At 44.2% G+C, this 26,940-nt stretch overlaps 1 protein-coding gene across 9 annotated transcripts in view; it reads right to left on the bottom strand.

The window, feature by feature from the left end:
• robo2 (roundabout, axon guidance receptor, homolog 2 (Drosophila)) overlaps window positions 1–26,940 on the bottom strand; it is a 250,140-nt gene that overhangs the window by 130,107 nt on the left and 93,093 nt on the right. For 7 of the 9 annotated variants that reach the window (XM_076734797.1, XM_076734804.1, XM_076734799.1 and 4 more), the window contains exon 2: window positions 10,662–10,988. In XM_076734797.1, coding sequence (XP_076590912.1) covers window positions 10,662–10,988 — 327 coding nt within the window. Of the gene's footprint in view, window positions 1–10,661; window positions 10,989–23,527; window positions 24,257–26,940 lie in introns of those variants that run through there. The other 2 variants (XM_076734803.1, XM_076734802.1) reach the window with 2 other exon arrangements.

Genomic DNA, 26,940 nt, shown 5'->3' with positions numbered 1-26,940 from the left:
GGTCAGTCAGGGGTCACATCCAGAGGTGGCCAAAGGTCAGCATATCGGGACTCAGAGGTATAACTGGCCTATCAACCCCCTGTACCGACATGAATGGCGCTAAATCATGTGGACACCTCCCTTCTGCTTGAAGTCTGAGATTCTGTTAGGAAGAGCAATTTACCATATCCTCATATTTAACATTTTAGATTCAGGGCTCATGAAAATAATTAACAGTGTGTCCACAATATTTCTTAATTATAGTTCAGCTTTAATGTTAAGGGTGTTTTTCACAGAGCAAGGATGTGTGTGAGAGAGAAGTTAATTACCAAAAACAAGCAATTAAACTAATAACACATTAGTTGCATAAACTAACAACTGACTAATTGCAGATGTATCCCACTCAACATGTTTTGAATAATATGGTTTTCCATAACCTCCTGCACAGCAACAGCAGCCAAATCGATATTCATGAAGTGTCAGAGTCGTAATTCATGTGTCTGTTCCACATGAACACCACGGGGACCTTTAAAAGAAAGACGGGAAAAAAAAACATGTAAATTTCACAGTTAATGCTTGGGCATGGCTTATGTTGGCCAATTAAGCTGTTCTTTTCAGCTCCATTACAACGCGTCCCGTGCGTCTTGGGGTTCATTTTTCCCTTACTGTGCCATTTAGGCTTCAAATGGGCAAACGTTTATCATGCAAGTTGGACGACATAGAGGGAGTTTGGAGTCTGTTACAAAATGTGTGTGTATGGGGGGTTTTGGCACGTGCATATGTGCCTGTCTTGTGTACGAGTTCCAAACATCTATGTGCTGCTGTGCCTGTGTGCCTTTGTGTGTGGAGGTCTAATTTGTGCATGAAACAGGAGAGCGTTAATGGCTTTTAAAGATCGGTGGAGTCAAATGAGCGCGCTCATCAGTTAGCCACACACCCCCTGGTGATCACTCAGTGTCTTTAGATTTCATTTCCTGTGAAATAAGAAGATCTCGGTGGATCCAAGACAAATCCCTGCAATTATAACCACGCTTAAGATGATTCACTGCCTTCATTTCTGTCACACTGGGTGGTAGGTACTGTTGTGGATGGCATTGTTGACTTAAGACTTAACACATCAACAGTAATCACTGGAGATGCGCTAACAACAAGTTAGATTTCTTTGAATTTTACTCAAGCAGTATCTTCCCAAATACTACACCGTATGAGTTTCTCCTCAACAGCAAGCAAAGAGAAACATACAGACAAGTGACCATGCACCTATCTTAACTCATCCACAATGAAACGCAGCAAACAGGGGAAGTACCTGCATGCTCATTAATAGCTTTGCCCGGGACAGTGTAGAGCACAGGGGCCAGCACCAAGAGGCACTGAGATAAGATTCTGCTTAGCATTTGAATAGGATGTTCTGATTTCTATTCAGCTGGCCTTTGGCCACACTAGTGCTTAAGTGGTCTGGGCAAGTCTGTTTGGTCTCTACTGTGCCAACCAATGTGCAAGCTCATATCTGGCAATGTGGAATGTCTGTCAGTGGTCCAGTCTGTCTGTCTGTCCGTTTGGCTGGATGAGTGTCTGGATGGTTAATAATCAGCCTGGCTAGCTGCTAATCATCCTCCCAGCTGCAGAAGCAGGTGGTCACACATACCGCAGCTCCCAGTCTCATTCACCATGTGATGTCATCTCACTGCACCTGGTCACACTGCATCACACATTACTGAGGTAGCCTGTTTCCCTCTATCACATCATGTCTTTGCCGGTCCTGAAGCTGAGAGCCTGTGACGTTTACTTCTTAACGGATGGGATGCAGTGGCTCCTACAGTGAACGGGTGGCTGCTGAATGAACAACATCAAACCTCGGCGTCCCCTCCTTCACCTCGGCCAAGCCTGGGACAGATCCCAGAACAGTCTAACAGGCAGGGGCAGCAGTTAGGACACACTCCACATCAAAATGGGAAGCCATTAACTCTGCAACACACAAGGTCACCTTCAACTAGACACAGCAGCCACCCAACTTCCTCTGCTGATATGCCCAATGGATGCAGCGGCACAGTCATGTTAAGGTCATTCTGTAAAATGGAATGCAACCACAGCTGTCTTAGAAACCACACTTAAACATTTGATCTTGTCTCCCTTCACTTTTGAAAGTGATCAAAACGCTTTGAGTATCACTTTCAAACAGCAGGAAAGGAAATGGATGGGGGAGGGAGTGGAAAAGGGGAAAGAGGAAAGAGAGCGATAGAGGGTGGGAGACGGGGAGAGAGGGAGACAGCAGAAACTGGATGATCAGGTTTCAACTCTGGCCTGCAGCTGTTGAGGGCTCTGGTGGCTCATAGGTGTCCCTTACAGCAAATGTAATCCAAGCCAAACACAATATCTGTCTACGCCATTGAGAGATCATCAAGTCATAACACATCCAGATCCACCATAACTCTGCCACAGCCCAGGGTCAAGCGAAGCCTGGTAACAGTGCAAGGGACAGCAATAAAAGAATAAATAATAATTATTCATTAACAACACAATGTTCATATTTTTAGTTTGTTTTTTCTAAAAGCCGACAAAATTCTACACCACAAACTTTCAACTTCCATTGGCCAGTTTGCAAATTGTGGCGCATGTATTCCCATTCTCCCTTCCCCCAGTTTCCTACTTCCTCTCCATCCACACAGTTCAGTTGAGAATCTAATGAAGCTGAAATTCTCCCATGTTCCCAAAGGGCTACTTTAAGGAGGGACTGTCCTTAATGTTTGTACAACTAGAAAAACAGCCACAAAAGAAATTTACCTGAAGTATTTTTGTGTGAGCTAGTGCACTTGTGTCAGTATGTGTTGGGTACCTGTGTGTAAGTATGCAATACATATCCATCAGAGTGCCAGTGTGCAGTGTGACAGTCGTAACCCAAAATAAACAGACTAAATCTTGGGTCTGGCAGAGTCGTGACCTTTGCACAAGAGCAATCCCCAGCAGCATTGTGCACCACACAGTGTTGCGCAAAGGCATGTATGCGTGTGAATGAATGTGTGTTTAAGGGTGTGTGTGTGAAAGTAACCAAGGAAATAATGGGCATTTGAACCAGGAACATCAGTGCAGAAACAACACACCACTCCACACACCAGAGGGTGAATCAATTTCAGAGGCATTCGATTCAAACCCATATCAGCTAGCGGCTGAACTTCAGCCCTCCACCCTGTCACCTCCTCCCCAGCTCCGTATGATGGATTACCATCTCTGGCAGTCTCAGAGGGTCTCAGAGAGAGCAAGGAAGGTGGGTGGGGGAGGTCAGTCACTACAGGGACACATTCATCGGAGGGGAGCGCTGGGTTAAGGAATTATGGTTTGACAGAGATCTGGGGTGGATAGGAGAGGGCAAAGGGTTCTCCAGGGGTCAGAGGATCCAATCCTGGCTGGACTCAATGGCAAGCCACCCTCAGAATGGAGCAGTCTACAGGGATTTCACTCAGGGTCAAATTTTTCGATTAATATTATTATCACTCACTTGTCCCTTCGCTCACTTGACAGCAAATAGAGTGGTATCAGACATATTCATCTATGCTGGTAAATAACACTCCTGCACAACAATTTAACATAGACTTAGAGCTGGAAAGTCCATGTGTTAGGTTATCTACACACCGCCTGGAGAGCAGATTAATAGACTTATAAAGTGGAGTACATTTTGGAAGATATGTTGATGATAATCAAAATAAATCTGCTAACTAAAAACTGCAAGCTGCGCGGGGCTTGAATAAATTACAACCATAAGTCGATTTTAAACCAGAAATCAAAGTGTAATCCACCCATGAAAGCAGGAGCCTCTGAGCCTGTCTGTGTTTTAGGGCTGATCAATAATCAGCCTGCAGACAGATTTCAATAATTTACAGCTCAGTCTATATCTACAACTGTCTGATGAGAATAAAAGAAGCAGCAAGGTAAGGTAAGTTCATTTTAGAGAATGTGCTTGTCTGAAAGTGCTTACTTTTTACAACAATGCCACCAAGCTTGTACAATTTAGGGACTCGATGTTAATGCAAAGATTTATTTTTCAGTCACTGCGGAGCGAGCACCCAGAGTGTGAAGCACGGGTGATGAGACATGGGTAGAGGGAGCAAGGAGAACGAGGAGAGAGGCAGCAAAACTCAGGCAGACAGGAGAGACAAAGCAATAGCCCCGCATTGTAAGAGCGAAGAGGCCATCAATAACAGTGTCACTATAAAGAGAGAAAGAGGGAGAGAGTGAAGGAGCGAGAGTAGGGTGTATAAAAGAAACACAACAAAACCCGGTGCGACGGGTGCTTCATCTTGCCGGGCACTAATGGGCGTGAGAAGTGGCTGGCTCAGCATTCTCTGCTTGATGGCTCACTCCTTTGCTGACGGGCCGTGGCATCCGTGACGGAGCGCCACACACTTGTTTAATCCAGTTTATACACTTGAAGGTGACACAATGGTGGAAGTAGAGAGGTGGAGGGTGAGAGAAGGGGGGAGCAAGAGAGTGATAAGGGGCAGGGAAAGATGGTCAAAGGTCATCCAAAACTTGGATCTCATTAAGTGTTCCACCTCTTTGTTATCTTCATGCACCTTCTCACCACACTTTCCATCTTTGCCCTCAGCCCTTGCTGCACTCCTCCATTATAGCTGTCATTATTTAGCCACGGAGCACCATGGTCAAGGTGTGCTATATTTCCCATCTTCAGCACTACACTCTCTTCCTCTGAAGGTAAGAAGGTAACACAGGCAGTCTATTTCCCTTGGTGGAGCTGGGGAGGTCAGAGCTGGGACACAAGGCCCGTTGAGGATAGCAAAAGTGCAGTCTCAGGATATATCATGTGTGTGTGTGAATGTGCTAGTTTGTGTGTGTGACAGTGAAAGGTCAGAGTCCTGGTAGTGACTGTCATGTATTCCTATGATTTATCTCCCTGTGAGAGTTTTCCAAATTTCTGTTCCATTTCTGCAGGCCATTCTCTTTCCACGCACTGCACGGGAGTTGGGTTGTGGCGGGAGCTCCTCATTTGCTGGTGCCATCTGCGGCTGATAAAGGGGAGAACAATCTGCATGCGGCTGCATATGGCTGGTGAGAACTGTGTGTGAGCATTTTGGAAATCGTGTGAGTAAATCCCAACAGATAACAACACCTCTTCACAGAGGTCAGCAAACTCCAGCAGCACAGACACAGAGCTGACACATTTAATCAGGGATTTTTCCCTCTCTCACAGTTTATCAGGGGAAGGTATTTCTCACACCCTCGCCTGCTCTCACCATCTCTCTTATCGCACGACAACACTCTCACCTTTCCTGTATCTACACTTTTTGCTTTTCCTCTGCCATATCATTACTTCTTTCTGCACTGAACTTGACCACTTTCAGCAAGAAAATATCAAAAGTGCTGTGTAATTAATGAAAAAAGTCATTCTGATTACTTTTTTTTAATATCAAAATGTAAAGAGGCGGAACTGGCCTCTCCTCAGCTGAGGCTCATGGGTATTGTAGCATTTAGACCCACCTGCCATGCCAAAATAACAGACAAAAGGTGATTTCTCATGTATAAATTGCTGGCATCTCTGTGATGCCAGAAAATGTTTCAAGCACGCTGGGACAGGAGCAGCTAAAGACTGGGAAAGTTGTGGAATAAACACCTGTTTGGAACATTCCACAGGTAAACAGGTTCATTGGTAACAGGTCATAGTATCATCACTGGGTATCATCAAGGGGCATCCTGGAAAGGCTCAGTCACTCACAAGCGAGGATGGAGCGAGGTTCACCACTTTGTGAGCACATGATTGTATGAAGGATATTACTACGTGGGTTCAGGAACAGTTTGGGAAACTGTTGTCGATAAACAGTTGTTTTGCAAATGATTGCGTTCTGTTTTAATTATGTTTTACACAGTGTCCCAATGGGCGTTGTGAAACTGGGGGTCGTAACATAATTCTATCAGATCATTACGGCATCTGAAAGAGTCTTAGGGTTTTATGTTCAGTAATACTGAGGATATAGTTTAAAGAAATTTTAAAATGGGAATACAGAATGGGGAAAAACACTTTGCTAAACTGAGCCATTCAAGGTGCAGAAAAATCTAAGGACTGACCCTCAACTCCCACCACGTAAACACACACACTGAGATTTGCTGTGACAGTAAAACGTATTTAAATACAAATTAGACTGTGCTCAGTTTTTGAGACTGTGTTTTATTTCCTAACTGCAGCATGCATCATTAATGTGCTATAATGGTTGCATTGTTGCTGCTTCCTTCATTACCCTTCATTATTTCTCAAGGACTTCAGCGCAGATTAAACCTCAGCCTACCGGGGTTTATACGAGCGTGAGGGCAGGTGTTTGTGTACACTTCTGTGTGAGAGTGTGTGTGTGTCTGTTGTTTGTGTGCACTTGTCACTCCATTTTCTCATTTCTGAAATGGAATAATGAGTCCAGATGAGCTTGTGAAAGCCTCTGCAGTGCGGCTCCTGACTCCCCACCTGGCCTGCTCCTCCTGGCCTGTCCCTTTATTAGCTTCCCCTCATGCTGGACACAACAGGAACAGCTTGGTACCCTCCTCCTCTCTTCACCACTCACACCTCTCCCAACTCTATTTTCCTGCTAATTACCTTGTTGTACGAGCACCAAATGCTACCTAACGATTCACTTAATTGCAGAAGTGGTACATTAGATGATATCAAAGGACCTTTTTAAAAGTCATTCAATCCCATTCCAAGCGGCATTTAGAACAAACCCAAGTCATCTGTTTCATTTGGGTGTCATTTGCATTTTTAAAGGTTACAAACTGAACGAAGTAGCAATGGATACAGATTCTGCGCCTTCATTCCTTTGCAATGCCTCTCCCCTGAGACGATAACACACATTTAAAACATATGCAACCACATACATGTCAGAGGGCCAGAGTCACATTCGACACTCAATTAGAAGTGCAACTGTTCACTCCTCACGCTTCTATCTGGAGCACTATGCATGTGTGTTACCCATCCACCTGAAAAGATGGGGCCAATTAACATTTTCCTTGGAATCCTATCGCCCCAGGTGTGCCTTGTCACACTTACATATACACAGATATCCGCAGTGCTAGCAATTTATTCAGCGGCGGCTGCAGCTAGCTTTTCTGACACAGGCTTCACAATGATTTATGAACCTGCTCATTGACCCAGTTTGTTCTGAAAAGAGAAAAGGGGGCACATCGTATATGCAGCATATCCATCCCATAGAGCTGGCCTGCAGTCAGTTCTGGAGAGCACGGGCAGAGGAATAAAATAGACAAAGCTCAGACTGCTCAGATACCCTCTGGGCAATACGTTTCTCTATCTTCTGCACTACAGGACAGGGAACAACAACTATCAAGAAATCACTTCCCAAATGCAGTAAAGTGATGTCTGATCATTATCCTCACACTCCGCAAACACACCGTGGACTTATAACATAAGGCAGTTCATGCTCTTACCCCCCCATTTGTGAACAATGTGTGTTCAACATCCAACACTTAAAGGAGGCATGTTTGAAAGACTATGCAGTGTAACCGCACAAGTCCCCCCAATCTGGCCCACATTAATAATGCAGAGGCACCTCTCTGAGGCCTCTTCCCCCTCTTCCTCTCTGCTCCACCTTTCCTCCTCAAACAGAGAGAGTGGTGAGTGCTGCCCAGCTTGATGTCCAGCATGCAGCAGCGCAACTCTGCTCAGTGGACACTGAGTTCAATCTGTTTCAGAGCTGCAATTCAATTATCTCACCAGGGTCCTGCTCAACCACTCGTGAATGGAAGGGGGGCAAAGGTGTGTTCAATACGAGAGGGAGGGGGAGAGGGAGGTAGAAGACTCAGGGTGGGGTGGGGGGGCAAGACATATCATGCACACAAGCCCAGTTCAACATGGATATAGATTTAAATGCTGCTTTTTCTTGTGCGATTAGCTATGGCTTTACAATCACTAGACGGATGTCAGGACCTGATAAAGCTAATCACTGCAGTAAGCCAATGCAGTGGGATTTAGCACCCCACCCCCTTCTGCTCCCCCAGTCCCCTGAAGACCTGACTGAAAGAGAAAGCCAAGAAAGCCCAGGGCCCAAAACAAACCGGGCATGAAGCGCTCCACAAAATGGCCTTCTCTTCACTTTGGGATGTCTGATTGCCTTATTTCTAGGAAAATAAAAATACACGGAGAAAAATACACTCCCAATGGCAATATCTTTCAATTGTATAATTGGTCATTACCTCATTTTTATTGTCACTGAATACTTACTATTTATATAAATTTTATAAATAATTGGAACATTACTATTTTATGTGTAAGAAGACAGACAAATACTACTGTGTACTGAAGGGAGATGGAGTGAAAGAGAGCAGAAGAGAGAGTTCACTCAAACAAAGAAAATAGCACGATGGCAAAACAATAATGGAGCTGTGCTGATTCTGTCCACTCTGGTGCTCTAGGCCAGACACTTGATTGGGTCAGACACCAATCCTGCAGATCAGCTTTGGGACATTCCTACTCAATATCCATTAGATTACTTGCCATTAAAGTTGCAACAAGTCATTAAGTCTTATTATAATACCTGCCTGCGTATTATTTCTTTTTCCTCATCTCCTCCATTAGCTGTGAAGTAGCTCTGAGGGCTCTGATCTGTTCATAATGAAATAATTCATATCAACAATATTCTACTTTAATAAAACTTCCCTGCACATGTCACAGCACAATCAAGTGACTGTCCCTGTTGAACTGCTCTCGAGGCAGCAGCACAACCATTTCCTACACCCACACACCATCTCGATCAGGGCAACACTGCTGTCATTCTCAAACTATGAGTGTCTCAGGTCACGTCAATGTCGGCAAAACTGTGTCAATTAGCATAGGGCCAGTATCAGTTTACCTATAAATGGTACTGGAAGGTTTAACGTCACTTCGGTGAACTATTAAATGTAGATGGGGTCATTGGAACTCATTTAAAAATGTTCCCCTCCCCACTGGTTGGTTCGTCTATGCACATAGATGCTCCTGGTTGGCTGTATTGGAGCAGAACAGATGAAAAACTAACCAGGAAGTCCAGTGAGAAAGCTTATTAAATGCCAAGAGGCCACACGTAGGACATCTTTGACTGGTAAGCTATTTGTGTATATATGCACATTTGTTTGGCGAGTACGATGTGGTGTCCAGTGATTATGGTGTACTTTTGTGTCAGAATGGTAGGTACAAGGTACAGATCTGTATCCTTGTTTGCTCAGACTATGGCCTGAGGCTTTGACCTGAACCTCTCTCTCTCAACCCCAGTATCACCCTATCATATGTGTGTTCTTATTTCTTCACCTTGCAAGCTCTTCCTTATCCCTTCGTTCATGGCCTCCTGACCTGTCACCCATCAACCTTTAAGCCACTCAAGCAGTCAGTGCCTCTATTCAACCCCCTCTGCTGCTCAACCCACATTAAATTAGAGAGAGCACTCAAAATAAAGACTAAGAAGAAACAGTGAGAGAAGGGAAAAATAAAATAATCTGGAGACTTTATCAATTTTTCATGAATTTTCATTTAGACTGGGAGAGCCCTCTTACAGCAATCGATAGATCAAGCTTCGGTCACGCAGTTAGCACCTGGGGGCTGCTGGAAGGCCCTCAGGGAGGCAGGGGACTGGATCAGAGGTGGAGACCAACCCCCTCCTCTCCATCACACAAAGTCCATTTCCCAAGGATCACAAACCAACTACTCATTCTACTACCACTGATCATTGTAATCACATTGGAAAAACAGTTACAGGTCTTCTTTACTGTGTGGCAGATAGTATTTCTGCTGTCTCTTCTGCTCATTGTCAAACATCTAATTCGCAAAAGGATTACTTGTTTTATGTTTACTAATGAGAATGAGAGCTTCACATTCAGTTTAATTGCTGACAGAAGTTAATTACAGCTAACGCTACAATGCCTTGAGAGTTCAGTTTCAGGATATGGGATTCAAAGTCTCCTCTTCACGCCAAATCACACAAATCAAGTGAGGCATCCAAAAAACATCTGTGAATATGACTAAAAACACATAGTACAGTGTCTGAAACCCAGGACTATGTTACTAAAAGTACCACCAGTTGAAACAACATAAGCACTTGGAGACTTTTCACTCCAAATTATGGGCAGCTGAGGTTCCTGAGAGCCACTGAATAGGAAGGCCAGCCTGAGACTTCTGGGGGCTGGGGGCTCATCTTCAAAGGTAATTTGACCCAAAGCTCAGGTTCTGCCTGTCAGTGTTCACCAACACAGGCCAGGCGGCCTGTGTCAAGTGTCCATCAGGACTTTGATCTGTGCCTGATGTTCAACCCCCACCCACCTGTGAGAGACCCATGTCTGCCATGCCATCATGTGCCTATAGTCTGACAGTAGCTAAAGGCAAACCTCATTCTGCACAACTCATTATGCCAACAAACAATATCACACATAGTAAGATCACAATGGAACTTAACTGTACCTTTAAGACCTACAGGAAATCATTATAGTCTTTTAGGGAACACCAAAAGCAAGATCAAATCAGCTCTTAAGATAGTGTTATTTTAAGCATCGATTTGTTTACTGTTATTCCCTCCAGCCCAGAGAATTTAATTTTCTATTATGCATAAATGGGAAAAAAGATTGTAGTTGTTGGCGGCAGGACACGTTCAATTAGTATCTCTAAAAGAGGAAAAATTAACAAGAGATAGGACAGAGTCCTGACTTACATGCTACTTCCAAAGATGCGTTACGGCTGACAGCTTCTCCCAGGTAGTTCCGGGCCACGCAGACGTAGGCTCCCTCATCCGGTTTGCTCCGTCGTCCATGAACGATGCGAAGGAAGAAAAGCGAGCCACTGGGCAGCAGCATGCGGTGGGAACGTGGGTCATCTTTGTCCGTTTCCACCCGCTCTCCATCCTTGTACCACTCCACTGTCGGGGTTGGCCGTCCCTCTGCTTTACAGTTCAGAGTGGCAGGCTCCCCTTTGGAGACAATCAGGTCAGAGGGGTGCTCCACAATCCGGGGTGGGGAGTCCTCCTGGCGCAGACGGGATCCTGGGGGAGAAAGAGGAGATGCGATTAATCACTCAGGAACAGCATATGGACTTTTAGCATTGTTTTAGCTTGATATTTGAATATAAAAAGGCCTGCTCAAGTCAAAAGCCGCTTCCATTAACATAACAGCCAGCAAGAACAAGATTTGAAAAATAGAGAAAACGTGGGCTAAATTAATAAACACAACTAAAAGTAACAGATCACATGTCCAATCTGGCTGGGAAAAGCCTCAAGATACCACAGGAACTACAGGATGTGGCTCAGCTCCAGAGTTTATTTTATCAATGAAAACTGTCACAAAAAATATTTGCTGCTGACCTTTTTTCCATAACAAATAAAATGACATAAAATATACATAATATATAGCAGAATAATAAGTATATAATAACATAACTAAAAAAAACAGTAACATTTCTAAACAAAACCATGAAGACATACTACAATTTTCACTTTGACATAAAAACCACCAGGATTGCAAAAGACGGACAACTACAAAAATGAAGTATGGACTAGCTTAATATTGCTACAATCCCACTGAAGATGAAACAGTGCAAAAGCAGACAGCCAAACATCTGGGAGAAATCCTGAAAACAGCCAGTGCTCTGCTAAAATGTGAAAAATATCAATTCAAAATTAGGTGCCAAAATCAACACTGCTGGGCAGAAGAACATAAGAGCTCTTTCCCGTAGCTTACTGCCACTGATATCCAGACATGGATGACTCTAACTAATAGTTAGCACAGCTTATCTTAGGTTAGACGGGTGTAAAAAAAACATGTATTGGACCCTTTAATCACCATTTCAGGCCAGCCAAATAGCAGCCATCTGATCTTCTCAACCCTATCTGCAAAGGGTTGTGGGGAATTATGGGTGAACTGTGAATGCAGACGTACAGTCAGTTTACATCTGAGCCATACACACACCCAAATTATATATTTTGTTTTCAGTGGGGTGCAAATAAGTAAAACAGTTGAGTCCACTGTTGTAGAAGTGTACATGTGATGTGAATATGAATGCCGGGGTCTAGATTGATGTCAAATGCTAATCCCCTGTGGCTGAAAACCTTGGCCCACTCCCTTTTATTAGGGCTTGCAGTGGGTGAGCCCTGGGAGTCTGGCAGCTAAGATAATGCTCCCCGAGTCAGGGTGCTCTGTGTGTCTGTGCCCAGGTCTTAACCACAGAGATAAGATGCTGTAGGCCACACACATGCATTTACATCACAGAGGCCCTGGGAACCATGCAACAATCAAATAGTTTGATCCAGCATCAAACAATCAAAGACACAGTAAGGGGAATGGGGAATAAGGGAAACTTTTCCAACAGCCCTTTCTTTATCCTCTTGCTTTTGAACCGCATTCAATACCCCATCAATAACTCTGATTCAGTTGGCAGCCAAATGTTAACCAGTCAGTGTTGCTTTAAGGAGAGCGCGGGGCTCTTTGTCTTAAAATTAGTTGTTGCAGGTGTGCATGTGATTGAGCTGAGTTGATGACTGTGCCCTTCCCCGGGGCAGTGCAGCGGGGTAATAGGACGATGCCTGCTGCACAGAAGAGCAGTGTACCACATACGCCTTTGTGCTTATGTAAGGACTAATTTCAACATGGGATGGAGGCAAAACAGCAGAGGTTCCAGCTCTTTGTTTGCCTGGGTTTGCACATGTTCCACTACCCCTTATACTTAAACCTCCCAGGGGAAACCAGGGCACGCTGTACCCTGGTCTTTCCTGCCCAAGAGTCTCTGGGCAGAAGGACAGGCGCAGTTAGAAACCCACTGATCAGCACAAAATACACTTCAAAGACTGTGTGGTGAATGTGTGTGCACACATTTACACACACATACATGCAAAAACACTCTGTGTAAATGTGTACTCGTCCACCATTTGTCTTAAAAGGGATCAGGCATCAGACAGTGGCATATTGACCCCTGAACAGGAGGTAGTCTGTTCTCTCTTCTTCCTAATTTGGGCTAATTCCCTCCATTTCCCTGTCATTGATTAGTGATCAGGCCTAGTGTCTTGCTCTAAGTGGGGCTACAGACAGGGGTTTGTAGTTGAGGGGGCAGTGATATCCTGCTCCCAGAGAACATGATCTAATCTTAATGGCATTAAAACTGAAGATGCACAATTGGTGGTGGAACAAAAACCTGTGTTGCTGGCAGTTTTTAACCCAATTACTTTCACCAGTGGGCAGGTAACAGAAATCTAGCAAGCAGTCAGTTTCGCTGTCAGCACAGGGGCAGAGGGGCAAGTCTGTATTCTGGCAGTAAGTGACTAAATAAATGAAGCAGTAATTAACACTGTGACATTGATAAATGGTGGGGAAGATAAAGGACGGACATGGAGACCCCCATCTCCCTCAGATGGAGTGTCAAATGCACATTTATTCTTATCTCATTGGAGCATCTGTTTCGCTCATAATCCACAGACCCTGCGGTGGCTTTTCACTAAGGCCAATGCGCATGCACAGCACTAAACTGGGGCGACTCCATTCGATTTATATCAGTCTAATTTCTTTAAATCCAATTTGTATTCCAATCTACTGCCGTCTAATCACTTAAACCTTGAGTCTCCATCTGCTCTCCCTTTTCCGGTGGAAATGAACACAGCAGATGCCTCTACAATTGTCCTTTCACTGCCAGAAAAAGCTGAGCCGGGTGCACAGAGGGCCAGACGTGACTGGTCAGTGTCCTTCCTGAGTGGAGGTAGTCAGGTGTACAGGTAGAGAAGGTTAAAGGCACATCCATATGCCATGGAATGTGTTTTAAAAGAGGCACATCAATCTCAATGCTGGCTAACCTCAACATGGACACCCAGCCTGTTGTTGGGCAAGTTTCACTTTCAAAAGCACAAACTAAAATGTTTGTACATTCATTTGTGTGTGAGAGAGAGTTTTACTGTGGCCTCATGTGGCTCCCATGTCCTGGAGAAGCTGCCCAAAAAGATCAAATAAAAAGAGTCATGTACAGTAAATCCCCACGGCCCGGCCATCAGACCAAGCTCCTGAAGAAGTGAAAGTCAATTTTCAGCTTCCTATTGGGCCCCCTTTCTCACTCTCTTTGCAGTAAATGGGCTTTCTGTTGCCCTTTTAATGCGATCATTGGTGCTGTGCAATCAAGTGCTCTCTGATCTGAGGCGAGTGCACTTCACTGGGTCTCAGGGCACACGCTCCAATCAAAATGCTGTGTTTCCCCCTGTCTGCAATAACACCACCATTACTTTTCAGCACTGCTGCGCAGTCATCCACTCCTGAAGGAAAGCAGGAACCAGAGAACAAACAAACAAGCGCACAGGCAGAGAATGAAATCAGAGAGGGATTACTGAACCAGAAGCTGATTCTTTTCTGCCTTTTCTTTCAGTCTGCTTATGTCAGCTTCACTGAAATCGGATGCAATTTTCCAACACTGCTATCCAAGAAAAGTGTAGTTCTGCAGCATGCTATCTCACTCTGTAGTGTTTTTTTCTATCTCCCAGATATCACACTTCACATTTATCACTGACAAATAACGAGAGACATATAAAAGTTTAACAGTTAAACAAAAATAGGTCAAACTTGGTGAAATCCAAGATAAAAACACCACTTGAACTATGATAACAGCTTCCTCCACCTCATATCCCACTGACCACACACATAGAAGGCGTCTTTTCTATTATCTTTGTCACATATTTATTCATGTGTGCAACAGAAGGTCAGGCCTTTGATGATCTTTCTGTAATTATTTTTATTAGCTCCCAGGAGAAATTCTAGCCCACCAACCAAATCAATACCCACACCAGTCTCAGCCAGAGCATAAAAGGAAGGGCTCCCCAAAGAGATATTAGTTATTCTGCCAACAGACATGTGCGCTGATCACAGGTAACCAACGGCAACCTCAGACCACGGCGAAAAAAGTTCCAGTCGCTGAGGCTCCATAAAACATCAAACATGAAAACCAAGGGTCCGGGCCAAGACGCAGCAACACTGTGATGTGGATACTGCAGTGGCAGCGGCATTTCAGGCAGAAAGTGCTGAAACCCGGCGAGCTGGGAGAATATAAAACTGTACCAAAAACAAAACAAAAAAGAAAAATGAGAGCCTGAAAGAAATTTCAGAAGGAATGAATTATGCATTAGATCCTTGTTGTCCATTCTGAAATATATTCTCCCCTTTGCTTCCCTCTTCTCCTGGCTCTCTCTACCTCCCCTCAACCTCCCACTCCATCTCCTGCTCTCTATATATCTCTGCCTCCCCCTCCCCAATATCTCTCTGTCTCCTTCACTTGCTCCCTGTCCTGTTACATCCTCCCCTCGCTGCAAGGGTGACACAGTCATATCCGTCATGTCATCAAAAGGGAAATGTGAGACAGCAGCGGGGGGGAACCGGGGGTGGCGACAGAATGATGTTACTGGTCGCCCTCGCCTCTGCACTGGCCTGCCGTGACACTTGCAAGCGGCCCGTTCTGCACCCAAGATTCATCTTCTTTACGGTGGGCTGTCAGTGGCGTCACAGCACATGAGCCACACTATAACGCAACGCCAGACATATAGCTCATCTCAGTGAGGTGTCGCCGAAGACAACCGGGAATCCATCTCAGCCCACCGCATATAGCCAGCCAGCAAAGTCCTCAAAGTGAAGACAGAGAAAGTGAAATAAAGGGTGTTCACAGGTGGCGAGCAGATTATTTTGTTTCATCTTCTGTTGCAAGAGAGGGGATTTGGAGCTAGCTAGGTAGCAAGCTCGCATGATGGGCTCTGTTCCACCTCAGTGCTCTGCTACTCTACTGTCCCCCTCCTCCTCCTCTCTCAAGCTACAATCTATACTCTGAAAGCAAACACAAGGGTAATTCTAGGAGCTTCTCTCAACATCTCACTGCATCCATGCTGGCCTCCCAACAAATATCAGATAGAATTCCACTCTGAGTGTATTTCGGGCAGTGGTGTGTTGGGGTCATATTGACTCTGCATCTGTGTATTTGCCCTCTCTCCCCCATGCAGTTGGAATATATAAATAGATTGCTGTGGGAAATAGAATATCTGATTTTGCTGCAAAGGGCCGATTCACATAGCTTGCATTTCAAGCAGTTTCACCCTTGTTTTTCTCTCTAAACGACTCTCATCCTCACTCGTCATTATACCATTAGTAGCCATGAACAGAAAGGCTGATGTTTCAGCAGACAAGATGCCTCAGAAGAGCTGAGACTTGAAAGAAGAGAGTAGAGGAGAGAAATGAGTGAGACATAGGGACAGTTTAGACCTCTTTGGTGAAGTGCAATGTGTTGATAAGGGTGCTGCTTGCTCTCTTTATATGGTATGATTAGTGTAAGGAGTACAGCTCTAGCTCTGTGGGACTGTAAGGCCACTGGTAGAGACACTAAACTGTGTGATGCAGATTAAATGATTTCCAATAAAGGGCCATTCAAGCATGTCGCTCGCTGCACCTCCCCACCTTCTTCAGCTGTCTCTCTTTTCCTGCACATCCCTCTGAGCAGCCTGTTCTTACCTGCCTCTGCTTTGGACTATGGCAGTAACCTTGCTATTGAAGATGTGTTCGTGTGTGTGGAAAATCAATGATTCAAATCCCAGAACAAGAAGTAAAAATTAAAGAGGTGAATTGAATGATGAATAGTCTCCCCTTCCTCGTAGACTACTGCAGAGGAGCCCTTGACTTAAGTTAATGTCCATTTGCTCCAGTCCAGCAGTGGTCATCAATAGAAAAACATGGCAGTGGAGCACACTTTTCTATGATCACTTTAATCACTGTAAATGTGCTATAAAATCAGATAAACAAGCAGCAATTTGTTATGTTGGTGTTCTCCAAATACATATCTGTGTCTATGTGTGTCTGTGAGCTGGGCACAAAATTTTACTTTCACAACAGTTCACTTCCTTCAAGCCTGTGCTACTCTAAACAGTTCCTACTGAGGGAAGTGCAATGAAATGAACGGCATCAATTGATTCTCCCTCAAGCATTGTAATCTCTTTACCTGCATTGCTGAGCTGGCTCAGCACATTGAATAGGGCAAAATAAATAAGCGCTTTATTGCTTTAGAAATGAAGGCAAAGGGGAGGGGAGGGTGGAGGACGAGGCCTTCAGGTGTCCACAATACACTGTATTGAGAGATGAGTGGATAATTGGAGGTGCACCATGGGTGCTGACCTGTTGTGAACACATTGCAGTGTCCCTGCATGTCAATGAGGGCAGTCACCACCTCCAGCCACTCACTGGTCTTTAGCCCTGCATGAGAACATGAGGAATAAGAGCTGTAACCACACACCATTCAAGTGATGGATTCAGAGAGCAGAGCGAGGTAATCAAATGGCCCTCATAGCTCACTGTTTGTGTTTGGTTTTTTTTAAGGTACAGCATACCAAGTCAAGATTTATGAAATTTCTATTCCATGGGACACTTCATCTGGTCTGGCTTAGGGTGACAGGGTCAAGGGTGCAAGCAGTAAGTGGATGAAGGACTTATTCAATTTACTCAGCCCCATAAATTCAGGTTAACACAAAAAACAATGGGCTGTGATGGTTATTAATGGTGCTCACAAACACATTCACACACATGCACTCACTACATTTCATAATTCTACCACTGGCTGGGTGTTACCGGGGCTCTACATGACAAATGTCTGTGAGCAGCTCTCCAGAAAAATCATCACCATCCTGGAAGTGAAACAGGAGAGTTCAAACGTTCAAGGATGCGATTAAGGCTTTCTTCCTATCCGCCGCAATGGTTGTGACACTTGGCTTGTGCCGTGTTCCACACTGAGACTTCAGCCACAAAGCCAGTCTCACCAGGAGCCATTATATACAGTAAATCAACTCACGCCTGGTCATGGTGGATCAGCTTACAAAGCAGTGTGGTGCCATGTGTGTGCAGCAGGCACACAACAGGAACTGATTTCCACAGCACTGACATACAAGTCGTACTACTTATCAAATTATTATGTACGTATTAATGTGATCATCTTCCATCTTATAATGAGAATGCTGTGAAATCAGGCTGCTTGGCCTGACAGTCATTATTTGCAATTGAACTGTTAACATAATTTAGCATATTACAGCACATTTTAGCACGTAGACAGACTGATTACACAACAGGGTTATTTAGAAATAGATGTCAGGAAACACTATGTAACCAAATAAGGCAAAATCATCACACAGTTTTTGTAATTCATAAAAAGCCCCAGCAATATGAGCACATCAGTGCTCATATATTGGGCTGGGGAGCCAACTTGACAGTACTGAAAATGCTGAGATGGCCTCATCGACATGCAAGGAGACATCAGTCTGTTCACAAGATGTCAGCCTCTTCTGATGATCTCCGGGTCACTATAGTTTTCACACTAAAACACTGGTTTGGTAAGTCATGGTGCATCGTGAGGAGTCTATGTACTCTGATACGGTGAGATTCTCCAGTTAGTTGCAGGGCAGAAAAGGTACCAAGCTGTCATGGCTGGGTGATCCATGGCTGGTGATGAAGATGGTGGAACAAGACACTTATTCACTGGCTCCACCATTCTGAGCAGCACTACAGCTGCGCTGGACAACTGCTGTGTGTGACAGATGTGTGCTTGAGTGTCATGCTCTAGCTGTCTATCTTCACACATCTCACACTGAGAGACAGCTCATGCATTTTTATCACCAGGCCTGACCTCACTGGTGAGACACATTCAGCTCAGGTACAACCATCACACAAACTCTTGGCAATGAAGAACAAGGCAGCCTGTTATTGACTGCAAATGCAAAAAAGAAGGAATATGATCATGGCCAGAAACACACCATTAACAGGTACATACAACACAATGTATGTCCTGTCTCCTTACTGGTTCCTCTTGCAAAGCAACCACAGAATGCATTTGTGCTTTTCTCTGTGTGTTTACAGTGTGCACATGGGCTCACACTCGTGAGCATGTGTAGTTATACAGTTGTTATGTACTTCTGTGAGTCCTTCAACCTTGACATCCCTCCCTTTTATCTGAAGGTTGCTGCGAGACAGCCAACCAGAGGGCAGAGTGAGGACAATGGGATACAGAGTAATTAGATGCTTCCCCAAACACGTCATTTCAGCGTAGCATGTGACATAAAAACACTGATAAGGCAACAACATTCTGTCTCTTCCGGCAAGTTTAAGGCATCACAGGCTTGTGCTGCACTCTCTTCTCACTGCATTTTGGCATGCTCTTAAGATAATCAAGTTTTGCAGAGATAAGAATACTCATCAGATCCACACTCCTACACAGAAGCAGTTTGAATTGTAACTGCTGGCTGGGTATTTACCATTGATCAATAAAGGTTCATTCCCTATCATCTAATCATCAGGGATTATATAACAGTAATTAGATTAACGTTTTCTGTCTGTTGGCCTGCCTAAAACCTTTAATCGGCTGTTGGCAAACACAGGCAGTGAGGGAATAGAGCAAGGATTATATCTGTGTCTAGGGGCCCAGAAGGGAAAGCACAGGTGTGTATTCTGTAAGTACAGGTGTGTGAGACAGGTGAAGGCCCTGGCTGCTTGCTTATCCTTATAGTCAGCATGCTCAATTCATCACATCACTCCTCCCCAATCCCTGCCTCTACACACACACCCACTATACTGCCACCGCAGGTGTACAACAGCCCACTCAATGTTTGAATTCCACCCTCATGGACAACGGCAGCGATGGATAGTTAGCGTGTGTGTGAGTGAGAGATGAGTGAACGAGACGGGTGCGGGGAAGTTTGGAAATATAAATCTATGAAGACAGATACTTATCCTTTACTGCCGCCTACCTGTTAATGCTCAACCTGTGTCTCCTCCTGTTGTAATCTCTCATCCTTATTTTTGTCTTTGTTTCTTTAGGCGAAAGCATCAAGGCATTAGGGCTTTTTCTGCTCTGTAAATGTCAGCAGCATGCTTGGCTGGGACTTAATAAAGCAGAGGTAAACCAGGGAAAAGTGGTATTACCTCCCCTGAATTCTGCTGGTTTTACAGCAAAAGCAGCCATGTGCATTGCCTGGCGCTGACATTTTCTCTCCCACTTCTGCACTATGAAAATGTAGAGGCATTAACCAGTATGATCCCAGAATGTAAAACAGCTGTGAATCCTTTTATTTTTGAGTGATCACAGATCAGTACTTTGGACTTAACAGAAGTATGCAGAGCTCAGAGTCTGTTCTCTTCTATCCTGAGCTTGTGGAGTTGATGGCTGCTGAAATGTGATCCACAGAGAAGCCAGACTTGGCTGTTAAAATATCATATGAGTTGACAGGCCTTCATCACTGGTCAAGTAACACTTATTACTCACACACACACGCACACGCACAAGGGCCTGTAAGCTGATTTTCATTGGACAAGTGTTCACCTCATTCTTTGTTCCCTGTTCACTCACTTCCTCTTATCATCACTACCTTTGTCTTTATTCTGCACTCATTTTTGATGTTAATCACAGAATAAACAGCAGCGCTCTTTGATGCAGAGGCAATTCGCTGCCTTGACAGTGATGAGACCGTGGGAGACAGTAGAGATAGCTTCCTGTAGATCTCAGATGAGGGTTCATCATTACAGCAGCCCCATTCCAGCAAATGAACCGCAATTACAATAACGTTGCCTAAACGCTGCCAACTCAAGCAGAACAATCACATTTGGGGCGAGACATCACAATGGCTCTTACACAATGACCTCAGCCTGGCTCATCATTCACCTAGACTATTTTAATCTGGGCTTACTTTCCATTATAGGGCAGTACTTTAAACCTCTCTCATTCAATCATGACCATCAACAGAGCTGTTAGTCTCCGGGTGCTTTGGTAATAAAGCCTCATCTCACCATTTTCCTTTAAAAGATTGTGTTGTTAAACAACTCTTCTCTCAATTTTTACATTTGATTACAGTCATTCCACCTCCCCCTCCCCTCCTCCTTTCTCCCAACACATACACAACCACTTTCCGGGTTTGAGTTTCTCTTGGCTCAGCATTGATGAAACCACAACCCTGCCGGCAGATAGAGAGCTGCACACTGTCTACACCACCGAAGACCCCAAGCGACCGTCTCCTTGGCCTCTAAGACAGATTCAAGTTGGACCATATTTCAGCACCTCCCAGTGTGTCACCCAGGATGGATGTGATGTCACCAGCTCCTACATCAGACACAAGCATGCAGGAGCTCTCAGAATAGCACAGGGTCAGGAGTGCATGTCCACTATGCAAAGTATGTTCTAATCCAGCTTCAAAAGCAGCACGGAGCAGTTTAAGAGATAACCATGCAGCTGCTGACTGGTGTATTCCTGGAAATGTCTTCTAATGCAATCAATCAGATTCTTGCAGTCCTCTCTCAGGTCTCAGAACAATCCCCTCTCCTCCAACCCTGGCAACAACACCCAACACACACTAAGCTTCTCCCCCGACTCTCTTTCCATCTCACCTTTTCTCCCCTCTCCTACACACTAGCAGTATTAATCACACCACACTAAACAGTGACTGACGCCATTCACAAGGCTTGGCTTTGTTGGCAATGCTGCCCAGTGAATACAACTCCAGACCTTTTTGTCTGCCTAAGTGGACTCTTAGAGGAAGCTCCTCCCTCTCCAAGGACCCTCAGATTACCTCTGAAAAGGGCTGGGTGATGGGTGGGCTCTGCAGGGATGGAGGTGGAGGCAAAGAGGAGGGGGGGTGGAGGGTGACAAGCAAATGATTGGGAAGATCCAGTGCTCCCTGGGAGTTGTGCACCCTCTCCCTCTGGACAGCCAGCAATGCCATCAGCCACTGCTTAGCAACCAGTGGGTTTGGCTGAACACAGTGAAAGACACCAAAAAAAGGTAAAAGGAAAATATTCAAATCCCAGCAGAAAAGGGACTTGATTTGCTAACTGCAGAAGGCATGAGGACTGTTTCAGACCCTAAACTCGCAGCTGTGAAGAACAAAAGCGGGAGTTGACAGGTGAAAGAAAAGAAAAATGGGGCCTTGCAGGCTCTTGCATTCAGTGACAACAAAAACTCAGCCTTACATTCTGCTAAGTTGTACAAACAATACAGAGCAAACACGTGTGAATCATCGCTCACATCGTGGTGCTGATATAATGTCTCGGTGTGTGCGTGTGTGTGTGTGACTGGTCAGAAAAATTATTTCCTCATTCTATGATTATGAGGCCCTCTTTGTGCAGGTGTGTGCGTGTGTGTGCGTGTGAGAGAGAGACAAAGGTGAAAAGGTGTGTCCAATTCAAAAATAGCACTAAAAATTCAATCACACAAAGATTTCATGCATTTTAGAAGCAATACATCTCGATCCCTGTCATCATTCCACCAGTCACAGGTTGGACAAAATCACGATTTCTGTCATCTACGCCCTCCTACTCTCCGATTTTGATGATTGATGTGAGTCATCACATTAAGTCTGCCGTTGAAGCTGTTTTAATTCCTCTGTGAAACCAGTCCTCCTGTAGGTCAGTGGCTCAGAATCCCATGAAGCCTTGTAAAATCACTAAAAAAAAACATGCTGATTTAGCACTCAGCAGCAGACTGGACGGAGAGGACCGAGGCTTTTGGCTGCAGAAATTAAACAGTACCAATCTCATTTGCATCATTATTAAAGTTTAATCAAACAAATGGGAATAATAAAGCGGGGCACTGTCCCATCTTGGATTTAAGCCGGCTTACACCACACAATTGCAGCACTGAAATCCGAAAGCGAAAAGACCACAGCAGTATCATCTACTACAGTGCAGAGACAGGGCGTTCACAGCACTTTTGCCAAACACCTGCAAGCCAGTGACCCTCCCATCCACAGGACTGAACTTTCTGTTGTGTTAGACTACTTTGTCTTTAATTTGTGCCGTCTGAATACACACAAATATTTGGGATTTGTTTGCCATTAATAAATAAATAAAAAAGAAACCTTGAACAAAATGCTGTCCACATTTGCATTTGAAAGATAACCTGTAGCCACTGTAGCAGAGCCTGAGAATCATTCATGCTCGGAGTTTTTTGCTTTACACTGACTGGAAGAGGAAAAATAAGCACTGGAAACCCATTTTCTAACTGGTCCTTACTGTCACAATAAATGATTATCTGTCAATCATATTTACAACTTGAAACACAGGCTGAACGCTGCTCCTTCTATCTGTTGCACAGTAAGAAAGAAAGAAAATCAACTCATCTCTGCCCTAATTTTAACCTCCTGAAAGGCAAATATTAGCTGCACTGGGGTTATCTGTTGAATTCAGCTGCTTGCTCACGCAGGCTTTTACTTCCATGTGTGCTGTGTTAAAAGAACAAATATATATTCACATATCATTTAAAATAATCGCTGCCATGATTAGAAACTGATTTAAATTACAACACCACAAGATGAACAACGTTCATCGAACTGTCTTCAGTAATCAAAAGTCAATGAAGTAATGAAATGTTATTTTTTCCTGCAAAACAAGTCCAACAACATACGTTTATAATACTGTTTACAAATCAAAACTGGTTTAAAATGACAAGTTGGGTACCAAGGGCAGTGTCTGGCGAAGTCTGTGCAAAACAGAACTATTTGAACTGATATAAAAAGCTTCTTTTTAGCACAACGACACACGCAAGGCAACTTACCATCAACTTGAAAATACAGTAATCCACCAACAAGGATGAACGCTAGCGGACCCATACTAGCATATTAAACATCCACGGCGGGCGCGCAAATCCTCGAATTCACTGCAGAAAAATATGTCCAAAATGACACGCAAAGCTACTCCGTGTTTTTTGGGACTTATGGAGAGGTCCTAGTTACTGACAAAAGCCAGTTTCAATGTCCAGAAATGAAGAGGATCCATTTCACAGTAGGTCACCGGGAGCTGTTCGGGGTGTTCATATCCACCAAACCTTGAAACCAAACTCTCGGTCTTTGAGTATCACCCCAGCCTGCCCCGCGAGTTCATCCGCAATTTCTGCTAATTCTCCAAGATGATCTACAAGCTGAAGCCCACAGAGCCTGCGAGGTAAGAAGTCCACAGTGGCAAACAAACGTTGGCAGTGCACTTCTCCGCAGGTCCTCGCTTCCTTAGGACGCGTCTCTGGCACCTCTCAAATCTTCAGCGATGTCTCCACAGTTCAACACATGGCTCGGCTGACACTGACTGGAAACCAGCCTTCAGCTCTCGGCGCATTCCCAAAAAGTTGTGTTACTAGGCCAACAAACGGGAAGCTGCTCCCAAAAGACCCATGTGCTTTGCATGGGATAAAGCGCAGTAAATGTACAGTCATTCTACAAGTCACTTGAACATCCTCTTCTCTGTCTCTGCTGTTCGGTCTCTACAGCGCTGCCGCTAGGAGCGCACGGTCGACGCGCACCCGGCACAGCCCCGCAGCCCACCACTCTGAAGCTTGACACACTTGCACCAAACACGGACCGGTGGGGGAAGACAGCAGCGATAAGGGTAGAGAGAAGTAGACTGAGGGGAAGGAAAAGTCTAGGAGGGCTTGGATCTCACTCCAAATCCGTCTGTAGTTAGGAAGAAATGAAGACTATAGGCGAGCGAGCCGTCTTACAGGTAAGATCCTCATCTTAAACAGATGTACTGGAGTGGAGGATAAACCCACATAAACTCTGTGTACTTCACATAAATGTGAGCACTATACTGATGATATTGGAGAATAAATCTTATTTGAAAATATCTGGATTGTTTGAACCCACTTATTTACGACAACATTAGTGGGGAATTGTGGGGGAAAAGCCAACAGATATCATAGAATCACATATGGAAAAATCGTTTGGAAAAAGAGAATAAGGCAGATGATTTGATTAGAAATCATAGTTCACAATCTCAGGTTATGGTAAAATTACTAATCAATAGGCTGCACATTTGTATGTATGCAGCTAGGAAAGAAGATGCTGAACAGCACGGTAATGTTAATGTATTGAGATATTGAAGCGGAATTGTAAATATGATCTCTGTCAGAAATCAATGACTGATTGACCGAGCCCCTGCGCCAAGATGAGGGGAGAGGCAGCCTCTCTGCATACCAATGTTGCATACATGTGTGTGTTTTTCAGGGCAAAGGCTGTAGACAAAGACAGTACACAAGAAAATCACAAAAATCCAATTTTTAAGAACAAATTTAGGTAATGTGATTGAACACAGCAGTCAGGACCAAAGACATGCTGAGGTTCAGAAATGGAAGGGAGGGGGGCTCTGAAATGTGGTCTGCACGCCTGCCCAGCAACCTTCTTCATGTTGCCTCACCAGTTTATTATAGAGTGAGCTATGAGCTGTGAGCTCCCCCTACTGGTGTCAGTTATAGCAATCGTCTTGTCACAAGGCCTTTTAATACTGCGCTATCAAGTGGTGTAAAAGCAGGAGACAGCATATGCAGCGCCAGCAGGAATATTTTAATAAAGCAACGTGATTGATAAAAGATAACTGTGGCATCACAGGCATTTTTGTGTTACTTTCAGCAAGAGAATGAAGCAGATTTGATAAATACCACATCAGAAGAGCTCATTCAGCACAAAGTAATTAAAAATTAAATAATTGGTATGTTTTGGAACTACATAAAGCTTAATTACAGCATCGCTTCAAGGTAAATGAAATAATAATAAGAAAAATAAAAATAGGAAGAAGAAGCCACTATTGTCTTTTTCTTTCCCCACAGAGCACACCAAATGGAAACTGCTTCACTATTTCACTCATATAACTGCCAGAATGTAAATACTGTAGCTGTTTGCAACATTAAATGAACACATTTAGAAATATAAGAAAAATAAAGCATGGCCACAAACATGAAGAGATGTAAGATCAATCTAACAGGTTGCCCCCTTTGTTTTTACCTGAAGAGCAACTAGAAGGAACATAACCAAAGGCTTGGATCTCCCACTTTACGACTGGCATCAAAGTCAGCCATAGAACAAAGCCATCAGAACTCACAGTATGTGCCCTGAAGGTGTCTGTGAAAACCATACTCTCCCAATAAAAAAAAAAAAAAACTATAGAGGCTAACACCATGACAGGATGGCTTTGGCAAAGGGAACCACTTCTATTGCCTTTAATAATAGCTTTGACTGTTCATGCTTTTCTCCCCCCCCCTGTTTGTTTGCCTCATGTTCAAGCTTGCCCAATAAAGTCCTTACTGGGAACTGCGACATGTTGTAAGTTTGCGAGCTTGCTCCCATTGCAGGCGGCGCTGTCAGCTGGCCAGACACAGTGATTTGTCTTCATATTTTAATATGTTTGTGAGCTGCATGCAAATGCTGTCTTCTCAGTGCCTCCATAGTGTCCTAGATTCCACCAGAGGCGTGCAACACCACACACACACACACACACACACACACACACACACACACACACACACACACACACACACACACACACACACACACACAGTGAAATAGAAATTTATTGTGTCATCAGTGTTGCTGAGGGTTCAAGGCAAATAAAAGAGAGAAAAAAGGGAATTGGATAAAGGTAATTTACTAAGAAGAAACACACACTTCAAACATAAACAATGGAGTGTATGGCTCCATTGATGGAAAAGTAAGTAGAGCATAATTCTTCCTCAAGCTCAGCCTTTTATTTCCCCCTTTCAATCACTGTATCTGTAGTGGAGGCAGTGATATTCTGCCGGTTTCCAAATATCAGCTGAAAGTGGATTTATTTTAATTAAACTGGAGGCTGTGTTTACTCAGGGCAAGGCATGTTACATAAAAATGAGATGGTTAAGCCACGGACCGATAACTCACGGACACGATAATATGAGCTTATGCTTCATTCCACAGTTGGAAAAACATCACAGATCTTCTATTAGGGTGCCATTCGTAATATTACTGACAAACAGGGTGTGCTGGGTTGATTAGTTCTTTCATTTCAAAAACGGAGAGCATGCAGATGAGGTGTAAACACATAAATAAGTGTGACGTCACTGAGGGGAAAGCAAAGCAAGAGTGGTGCTTCGGAACGATTATATCAACAACACAGACGAAGGCAAGGATATTAAAAACATGGAAATTACGACCCCTTTTTATCTCAGCA

This window comes from Chaetodon auriga, chromosome 7 (genome assembly GCF_051107435.1).
Source record: "Chaetodon auriga isolate fChaAug3 chromosome 7, fChaAug3.hap1, whole genome shotgun sequence".
Taxonomy (NCBI): domain Eukaryota; kingdom Metazoa; phylum Chordata; class Actinopteri; order Chaetodontiformes; family Chaetodontidae; genus Chaetodon; species Chaetodon auriga.
This window is presented reverse-complemented; position numbering and strand designations above follow the sequence as displayed.